General features: G+C 41.0%; 1 protein-coding gene across 1 annotated transcript in view; it reads right to left on the minus strand.

The window, feature by feature from the left end:
• NOX3 (NADPH oxidase 3) overlaps positions 1 to 10945 on the minus strand; it is an 82385-nt gene that overhangs the window by 39747 nt on the left and 31693 nt on the right. The window contains exons 8-10 of the mRNA XM_006868449.1: positions 9752 to 9844; positions 6153 to 6406; positions 3371 to 3533 (exon numbers count right to left, since the gene is read on the minus strand). Of these exons, the coding sequence (XP_006868511.1) occupies positions 3371 to 3533; positions 6153 to 6406; positions 9752 to 9844 (510 nt within the window). The remainder of the gene's footprint in view (positions 1 to 3370; positions 3534 to 6152; positions 6407 to 9751; positions 9845 to 10945) is intronic.

The raw sequence follows: 10945 nt of genomic DNA on the forward strand, positions 1-10945 counted from the left end.
GTCCTCTTGGCTTTCAGAAAACAAGGTTGTATCATTTGCATATCACAGGTTGCTCTAATGAGTCTTCCTCCAATACTGGTACTACATTTTTCTTCATCTAATCCAGCTTCTTGGATTATTTGTTCAGCATACAGATTGAATAAGTATGGTGAAAAAACACAACCATAGCACACACCTTCCCTAATTTTAAACCATTCAGGGTTCCCTTGTTCTTTTGAACAACTGCCTCTTGTTCTACGTACAGGTTCCTCATGAACACAATTAAGTATTCTGGAATACTCATTCTTATAATGTTGTTTATAGCTTGTCACATTCCACACAACTGAAAGCCTTTGCATAGTCAATAAATCACAGGCATTTATTCTCTGTCTTTTTTTCGGTATTCTCTGCTTTTAGCCAGGATCCATCGGACATCAGCAATGATATGTCTCATTCCATATCCTGTTCTGAATCTGGCTTGAACCTTTGGAAGTTCTCTGTCAATGTATGGTTGCAGCCATTTTTGTATTACCTTTAGCAAAATTTTTACTTGCAGGAATTAAAATAACAAGTGATAATAATACTGATAATCATAAAAGTAATATTTAAAAAGTCTAGCTCCTGGCCAGTTAGATAGTCAGTGCTTGATAAATCCAAGTTATTAGTAGTAGCCCTGGTGGATTAGTGTTTAAGCATTCTGTTGCTAACTGAAAAGTCAGCAGTTCAAACCCACCTGCCACTCCCAAGGAGAAAGATGTGGCAATGTGATTCAATGAAGATTTACAGCCTTGGAGACCCTGAGGAACAGTTCTACTCTATCACAGTGCTGGTTGTTGTTGTTAAGTGCCGTCGAGTCGGTTCTGACCCATAACGACCCTGTACAGGGTTTCCAAAGCTGTAAATCTTTACGGGAGCAGAAAGTCTCATCTTTCTCCCACGGAGCGGCTGATAGTTTCGAACTGCTGACCTTGCGGTTCACAGCCCGATTCGTAAGCACTACGCTACCAGGTTGGTGGTTATGTGCCGTGGAGTCGGTTCTGACTCATAGCGACCCTGTACAGGGTTTCCAAGGCTGTAAGTCTTTACGGGAGCAGAAAGTCTCATCTTTCTCCCACGGAGCGGCTGATAGTTTCGAACTGCTGACCTTGAGGTTCGCAACCCGATTCGTAACCACTACGCTACCAGAGCTCCTTATTCTATTACAGTGGGTCACTAGAAATTAGAATAAGTCAATGGCAATGCGTAAAGTCATAACACAAACAAAGCCATTCTGACTGAGGACAACCCCATGTGTGTTGGAGGAGAACTGTGCCCCAGAGGATTCTCAGTGTCTGAGATTTTGGCCGATCTTAGATCATCTAGTCTTTCTTCTGATGAGCTGCGGGGTAGACTCGAACTTCCAGCCTTTCAGTTAGCAGCCAAATGCATTCATCGTTTGCACCCAACGTAGACTTCAGTAGTAATGGTAGAAACAGAATTCTTTTTATATTTTTTGGCAGCTGTAATTCTCATCTAAAAACATCTCCACATTATTTATTCACCTTGTTTGGCAGTAAAACTCCCTGTTGGATAAGGATTGTCATCTCTCCATTGTGCAAATGAGGAACCCAGGTTGAGGTGTGGAAGGAGGCACTCAGGGCAATCCTTTGAAAGAGGGCAGAGTCCAAGATGCAGATGCTCGGGTCGGGCATCCACCATCTCCCCGCAGTATGCCACTGGGGTTTCAGGAAGGTGCTGGGCATAACACCTAGTGTGTGTCCCTGTCAGGTGTCCACATCAAAGGGATTGGAGATTGAATCCCGATTCTGTCTTTTACTACCTGTGTGTGTTTAGGAAAGCCACTTCATTCTCTGCAAACTTCAGCTTCCTTATCTGGATAATGGGTCTGTGTTATCTACCTTAGAAGGTTGGTATGGCGGCTCCCTCATTGCTACTGAGTCAATTCCTACCCACGGTGACCTTACAGGACACAGGAAAACTGCAACATAGGATCTTCAAGGCTAACATCTTTCTGGAAGCAGACTGCCTCCTCATTCTCTCCTGGAATGGTTAGTGGATTTGAACTACTGACCTTTGGATTAGCAGCCAAGCACTTTAATCACTGTGCCAGCAAGCCCCTAGCTATTGTGTTAATGATATAAATCAAATGAGAAAATGTATGTGAAACACTTATCACTTCGAAACTCGTGAACCAACAGCTACTTCTCTTCTGAAAGTCCCGACTTTAGACATGGTCTTTCCCCCATAACCCCATTCCTCCATGGGTGTCACATGGAGAACGTTTCCAGGACTAAATAAACCTAGGTATGGTGAATGAAACAAAATAACCAAACCCACTCATTGTCACTGAGTTGATTCCAACTCTTAGTGACCCTACATAGGCTTTCTGTGTCTGTAAATCTTTACAGGAGCAGACAATCTTTCTCCTAAGGAGCAGCTAGTGGGTTTGAATAGCTGACCTTTCAGTTAGTAGTCCAGTGGTCCTTGAAACACCACCAGGACTCCTGGAAACAAAGCTACCGAGGTTCTTGTAGTAGGAATCTTCTAGACTGGCATATTTTTGTCATGTGTCTTAAGTTCATTTAACCTCAGTGTTCCTTTAGTGGGTCATATCCTGGGAATGGTGTTCAATAGGACACACACTGGGACATGTGATTACACATCTTCCTTCGATTGATGAGGAGATACAGACAAAGTGTCAGCAGGGAAGAAGAGTCAGAGCCTGCTCCTTAGACTGCCTGGCTCCCCTCTGTTAAGACCAGTTAGATATGTCTTAGCTCCTATGTTCTGCTACTTAACTCTCCTGAGCATCCTAAAAGACTCAATGTGTCAGGATGGAGTTTCTAGACAGGACAGTGGAAGGAAAGAAGGAAACCAGGAAGGCATTTAGTCTGAGAACATTTGGAGAAATTATCAAAGGGAGATTCAGAGCTCACGCTCAAGCAAGAGGCCAGTGGGTCACATCTGGGACGTCTGGCTTCTTGTTAAGACCCTGTGCGCATGAGAAAACAGAATTGAATTGTACAACTGCAACCATATTATTAAGCTAAAGAGAGTCAGAAAAGTGCTGCCTGCTAATATCACTAACTGCAGCCCAGTCACATCGCTACTTGCCGTCCGTCCATATTTTACAGAGATGAGCAATTACATGTCCTGTAATGGCAATGAAGCAATAAAATTTATGTCTTGTCATCTTTAACAAGATTAGACATAACCCTTCTCATAAATGTAATACTGCACAGAGATTTTTAAGAACATAAGTATAGTTAAGGATCCTTGAGTTTATCCCTCATAGTTAATTAAAATCCTCCCAAAGAATTGGAAAATGACAGATATAAGAACATCGAAACCTTTTCATCCACAGGAGGGTGAATGAATGATTTCCTCATACCTTGCTCAGCTTCAGCTTGGTCTGTGGCTTGCAGCACTGGTACCAGATGGATTTCAGAAGAGCAGCGAAGGGTGTGACTCCTATTCCCGCAGCAATGCACACGCTCACTGGGTAGTGGAACACGTCCGTGAGGGCGGCTCCGAATGGCCCATCCACCGCTAGCCTAGAATCACAATGTTGATATTAGAACACACTTCTCTTGAAAACAAAACCATCCTAAGTCTATGCTTTGTGTAGGATGCATGTTCTAAATGCATGCAAAGAAGTTGATGTGTCTCAGGAATGTCGTATGGGGAGAGCCTGGGCTTAGCGTGTAGCCCCAGAGTCTGGCCTCATGGTCAGGCTCCAGTCATGGAAAGACAGATGCAGACTTCTCTGTGGCAGTTCATGCTTCCTCCATGTGATATGTGTTTCTTTTGGCTCTTAGACACCTGCTTTATGTCCAAGCGTTTTGCCTGTAAGACCAGTTCCTATTGAGTTGATTTTGACTCATGGCAACTCTATGGATGTCAGAGTAGAACTGTGCCACGTGGGGTTTTCAATGGCTGATTGTTTTGGTAGCAGGCCACCAGACCTGTTTTCTGAGTTGCCTTGGCAGGATTCACATCCCTAACCTTGTAGGTAGCAGCCGAGCCTGTTAACCATTTGCATCACATAAGGATTCCCTCAAACATCATGAAGTCTAGGGAAAGTGAGGTTTCCTCTCAACTTCCATCAGAGGGAGAAGAAGAAGTGTCAAGGTGGCTTCAAAGTGTCACCTTTCCATCATAATGCCATCCTCCACTGTTTTCATTGGTTTGGTTATACTCCTTAGTGTGTGTGTTGATGCAAGCTTAGTTTACTGGAAGCCATTCATTTGGAATATGTAAAATTTTGAAATAATTTAAATTATGTCAACTCAAAATCTGTGAGAATTAGGTGAGGGTTTTCTTTTTGCTGATCACATTTTTCTTTACAAGGATAAAACATAATCATAGAATAAATAAGGTTTCCCTTAACATGGCTCTGCATGGATTGACCTCTGGATTCTTTTCCATCTCTCACTACCAGATTCATTCAACTGGTTTCTCTTTCAATTCTTTAAACATGACGCCTGTAGGGCCTTTGCACATGATGACCATTTCATTAGAATACTTTGGGATATTTGAACTTTTTCCCTGGCTTGGTTAATAAGTTACACTACCATTAGGTCTTACTCCAATCATTATTTCTCTGGGGATGTGTTCTTGGAGTCCTTGTTGTTGTCTGCCTTAATGTAGGTTCTGACTCATAGCAAACTGTTTAGGGTTTGAACTACTGGCCTTGCAGTCAGTAGGTTTCAATCAATTTCCTTTTATCTTACCATGTGCTTCTCCTCTGTAGTCCTTATCACAGTTGTAATTTTACAGCTTTTTTCTTTGTGTATGAGTTGATTTATATCTGTCCTTATCACTAAACTATAGGACAACCATGCCTATCTCTGCTCAGTACATTACTGTTCCAATGTCTTGCACACTCTCTGGCATGGGCTTTTTGTCCAAAAACAATTTTTTGAATACATTATAAAGGGAATGGTTAGAATATTTCAGTCAGCAGAATGTATTAAATAACCTCAGCTATTCCAAAAGCACACATTTACATAGGAACAAAGATATGCTAATTAAAAGGTTTTTAAGTTATTCACAACCATTCCCTAAGGGGTGCTGTTGAAGGCATATGAGGTTGGCCCAGTTGGGCTTACTATGTGTTCATGAAAGTTCAATTGGGTTTATTTAAAAATATTCTGTATTCCAGACACCCTAATAATTCAAATGAACTCTCCTCAAGTTAATCTTCATTAATAAGGCTGTATTACATATTGATATATGGAAATGGAAGAATTAAAATAAAAGGTCATTACCTAGAGCTGGTTAGTACCTCAGCTCACTGTAGATTATTTTATAAATAATTAGATAAAGAGAATTGAGAGAAAAAATGAAATTGTCCATGGATTAAAATGTCTCATCGTTAATGGTTTTTTATAATGAGTGGTATTTGGGATTTACTTAGCACAAGTGATATCAATTAAAATGAAAGAATTGTGTTCTATAATCCACAGAAATACATAATACATGAGTTGGTCTGTACTTAGAATTGAGAATGAAAGTTGGAAGTGACAGTAGAAAATATATTTAGACCAACCTCCCTGCTCATACAGTAATGCCCGAGGTGCTAAAATATCTCACTTTAAAAATATTTCAGCAGTGGTAGAATTCTCGCTGCCCATTACAGCCTCGGGGACCCTATACAAAATCGTGATGAGTTGGAATCCACTCAGTGGCAGTGGATTTGTCCTTTTCATGCAGTGCAATTTTTTGTGGTGGAGTCCTGGTGTGGCGCTGTGGGTTAATGCGCCAGACTACAAAGCCGTTTGAACTGCAAGGTCAGTGGTTCAAGCTCACCAGCTGCTCCTCGGAAACCCTATGCAGGGTCTCTATGGGTCAGAGTCGACTTGATGGCACTTACCAACGACAACATTTTTTATGGTGGACCCAGCTTTGAATCCTGGCCAACACACACTTTCATCTGTGACTGGAGGCCTACATGGCACTATGTAGGTTTTGGTGGAGCTTCCAGACTCAGAGGGTCTAGGAAGAAAAGTCTGGCAATCTACTTCCAAAAAAATCAGCCAAGGATCACAATGGCTCCATTTACAATTGATGCTGGAGAATGGCGCAGGACCAGGGAATGGAGTAGGCATGAGTCAGGGTCCTTGGATGGCAGCTAACAATAGACTCTACATTATATGGCAATGTATTCCAACCTTGGTAAGTGCCAGAGCTCTTTTCGGACTTTCTCCTCTGCTCCGTAGGCCTCAAATAAAGCTCTGGTCCAGTCTCCTGCTGCCCGGATGTGCACACTGAAGAAGTCCTCCTCGGGAGCTGAGGTGAGGGTAAAGGGATGCCACTCTAATGCAGATAATGACGGGCACTGTAAGAAGATGTACTGCCCCGGGGCCATTTTGAAGCGCTGCTTTTTCATGTGAATCTCCAGGACTTGAGAGGGATGACTTACCACCTAGATTAGAACAAGAGAATTGAAGGGCGCTCTTCCTCATGTTCAATAATGCCAAAAATAGTCTTCATTTTGTCAAAGGGTTTTAAAATTTAAAACCAGATTTTTTTTTTGACATTTGTGAAGTCAGTCAATCACGAATGCACAGATATTGTCTGAGAACACTACTGTAAAAAGTCAAGAAAAGGTTTAGAGAAAGAATCATGCTTTGAAAGTTACCAGCGGGGAGGGCAAGGGAAGGCTTTTGTTGTTAAGAGCAGAGTTGGTTTTGACTCATCGTGATCCTGTATAGGGTTTCCCTGGAACACCTGGTTGATTTGAATCTATAACCTGTTAGTTATCAGTTCAGTGCTTATCCTACAGCACCACACCAGGATCAGAGGGTAGGCTTATACTAACTTGCATGAAGGGAAAAGCAATATACAATAAGGGGAGGTTGACACTGAGAGAGCAAGCCAAAGGAAGACACTGGGAGAAGCATATGGGTTAAATCAGTTTTTGTTTTGTTTTGATTTTAAGATCTAATTTACAGACAATGAAGTGAAACATAACTGTGAATACAGTTCAGGGCTGGGCAGTGTTTGCACATACAAAATCTAGGAGTCGGAACTGGCTCAACAACACCTAACAACAACAATTATGGGCATATTTGTTATTAGCTTCTAATAACATCACTTTACCCTCACGGTCAGGTCTGGGTTTTCAGGTCTAGTAAGGATGAAGTTCTCCTGCCAGCTGCTAAGGCTGGAATGTGGGTAGCAGTATCCAGCGGCAATGTGGTGCCCAGACTTTTTATAGTCCTGTGAACCAAGAGAGCCTGAACTTGCACAAAGAGCCACTCAATTAGACTTCAGGTTATTAAAATAGTCACTGTGTTATCTGCAGGCTCTTAAAATCTAGGTACAGCTTGGTACTGTTTTCAATATTGCCAGTTCTATTTCTAATCCCTAGTTGTTATGCTGTTGTTGTTGTTGTTGTTGCTAAGTGCCGCCAGTTGATTCTGACTCATAGCGTCCCTGTGTAGGGAGTCCTGGGGTGGCGCTGTGGGTTAGTGCACTGGACCGCAAGATCGGTGGTTGAAGCTCACCAGTCGCTCCTCAGAAACCCTATGCAGGGTCACTGTGGGTTGGAACCGACTCAATGGTACTTAACAACATGGGGTTTCCAAGGAGTGGCTGATGGATTTGAACCACCAAACTTCTGGTTAGCAGTCCAGTGCTTATCCAACAGCCCTGTTGACATGCCTTATTTTTATTCCTACTCAGTGGAAAACAATCTTCAAACTCTGAAATATTTGTCTTGTTTTGCTTCAGTCAAGACTGAGCTCATTACGGGGAGTCCAGTCCCCTGACGAGTTTGAATTTTCCATCTAACATCACACAAAAGCTCTTGCAGATTTTTATAGGAGCTTTATAATGTGCTGCTTTTTAGAGGGAAAGAATACATTTCCCTTCATAGACCTCATCTTATTTTCTAGAAAATTTCTTCAGGCTGCTTTTGTGGCAGGGGTCTAAGGGAACAAAATCTAGTTATATCTAGATGCTGTGGAGGTATTTCTCCATCCAGAGGAGAATTTCACAGCCTTTGAGTCATTTATTCTAAGCCTTCCATCTCCCTACTGATATTTGTTTCGATTCCGCTATTAAATTATCTCCTTAGTAACGGCTCTAGGAGGTTTCTAGAAGTTTTACAGCCTGGCTTTTGGTATAGCCTGACACTCTTTGGTGCTTAACTTAAAAACAGCAACACGAAACTGGCTTACAACAGAAATATGAGGCAATTTCTTTACACTTGCTTTCATGAAAACAGTTAAGGAGATAGAATATTCTGGTAAAATTACATTAACAAAGTGGCATTGGTTTTGTTAGCAGAAAATGTCTTCATAAACACTTTAAAAAAAATTGAATGCAGTGTATTTGTTACTTGTTCAGTCTTCTAGACAGATACTCTGGGTCTATCCTTTCGTAGTATTGTATTAGGCAAATCTACAAGACCTTACAAAGAGTTTGAGTCCAGAGATATCAGTTTGAGGACTATGGTGCACCTGATTCAATCCATGGTATTTTCAGTAGCCTCATATGCATGTAAAAGTTAGACAATGAATAGGGAAGACCATAGAAAAATTGATGCATTTGAGTTATGGTGCTGAAGGAAAATATTAAAAGTACCTTGCACTGTCAGGAAACCAAACAAATATGTGTTGGAAGAAGTATAGCCAGAATGCTCCTTAGAAACCAAAATGGCTAGACTTTGTCATTCATACTTTGGACATATTGTCAGGAGGACCAGTCCCTGGATAAGAACATCGTGCTTGGTAAAGTAGAGGGTCAGTGACTAAGAGGAAGACCCTCAATGAGGTTGACTGACACAAGGGAAGCAGCAATGGGCTCAAAGATTATGATTGTGAGGATGACCAGGACAGTTTTGAGTTTAGTTCTGTTGTATGTAGTGTCACTATGAATTGGAACCAACTGGATGGCGCCTAGCAACAACAGCATCCTTTCATATCTTCCTCCAATAGGAGGTAAGGATTGGAGGGCTGAGTGAATAGATAGCAAGACTGGAAAATGCTACCAAGGACTATTCCACTCACTAGTGCCTAGCAGCATCTTTGCCTAACTTCTCCATTTTGAAGCTCGCAGGGACCCTCACTCCCTCTGTTCCTGAGGGAGGTATTATTATTCTTGGCTCAGTAGTCTTTCTGTGAATATCTGTGTTTGATAATGTATGTATATAATTTGTATATTTGCAATATCCATATCTTTATGTGTTGAGGAAAGCAATTATACCTCTAGTTACTATGACTTAGATAAGGCATGGTGTTAAGTGCCATTGAGTCAGTTCTAACTCGTAGTGGCCATCTATTGGGTTTCCCAGGAGCAGTTGGTGGTCTGAAGTCTAGGCTGATCCTACAGTGCCAAACCACTTTTCCCCAACCCCCTTTTCCCATAGAGGGAAGCTGAGGTAAAGAGAAGTCCAGATAATCTTATTTCACAAGCCTATATCAGACAGTCTGAAGGAAAATTTACTGTTGCCATTAAGTGCCGTCAAGTTGGTTCCAACTCATACCAACCCTGTGTAGGGTTTCTGAGGAGCAGCTGGTGAATTTGAACTGCTGACCTTGCAGTTCAAACCTACCATGTGGTTCATTGCTTGTACTACAGTGCCATTCCAGGAAAATCAGTCACACTAAAAAGATGCCCAGGATACAAGCAATTATTAGAATAGAGGATGAGCCTCTAAATTATACACAGTTCTGTAATAAAAATGGCAAATTAAAAACTTGGGCTAATAAAAAATTTTCATCTACATGCAGGTTTTTATTCACACATAAAACTTCATGCATACCTTGGTAATGACAACTTCTTCTTGAAATCTCCAGATCCTAATTATTCTCTCACATGCATACAAGACCACAGGGCCTAAAACCCATTTCCAAGTCTGTGGAGATCAGCAGAGGGGGAGGAAAAGGAAATGAAAATGGAATCCAAATACTTTCAATTTTAACCAAATCAATATACAACCTGATGGGGTTTAGATACTGTCCTTTAATGTTGGCCAGTTATCCACAGATGTCTCCTTGTATTAAATACTATAACATTCCATTATTTCTTGAAGCCCACAAGCTTATTTAAGAGATTAGACTCTTCTGTATTGGTTTTTATGCTTACTTGATCAATGATGCCTTTATCTAATTAGAAATAATTGGATTTGCAAAGAAATAAGAAAGCAGATTGATGTTTATGTTACATGTGATAGGGTCATAAATGCCTCCAAACTCAGCCAAAGTCAAAGACTTACAAAAGTACATTACTGAGTCAACATAGGGCTTGGAAAATTAAATTAAAAAACAAACAAACAGTCGAATAGTCAATTTTTTGTGCCAACAATGCATTACAACTTGGAGGTTTGTACAAATAAATATGTACACATGTACACACACATACGCTTACTTACACACACCATGCCTTTAAGTTAGTCTATCCCGGTTCAGTCCCCTGCTGAGAATTTATGATTTTTACCCCAGACATATTGAATCAGAATCTATAGTTTAACTAGATCTCCAGGTAACACTTATGTGCACATTGGTATGTGGAAGAATCTCTCTCAATCTCACATGTACACACTCACACTAACAACATAACCTGGGATAAAACAGAGTGAATTTTAAGTACCATAAATCTAAGTTTATAGATTCAAAACTAATGCCTCAACAATGTTTCTGAAGGACACTGGCAGTGAAAATGGCCTTTCATAATAAATCAGATGCGTAGGTTAACTTTTTATGATTACGTTGTTGTTGGTAAGTGTTCTTGAGTTGAATCTGACTCATAGCATCTGGAATAACAGGGTTTCCAAGGAGTAGCTGATGGTTTTGAACTTCTGAGCTTGTGGTTTGTAGTTCAGTGCTTATCCTACAGCCCCATAACAGGAGTCACTCAGCATTATTGATGATGAGTTTACCAAGCAGGCCATTCTTGTGCCACTTGTTATAGTATAAGTTGTCTTTCCTTGTGGTTGTTTGTTGTTATATACCGTGGA

This window comes from Chrysochloris asiatica, unplaced genomic scaffold, assembly GCF_000296735.1.
Source record: "Chrysochloris asiatica unplaced genomic scaffold, ChrAsi1.0 scaffold00117, whole genome shotgun sequence".
Taxonomy (NCBI): domain Eukaryota; kingdom Metazoa; phylum Chordata; class Mammalia; order Afrosoricida; family Chrysochloridae; genus Chrysochloris; species Chrysochloris asiatica.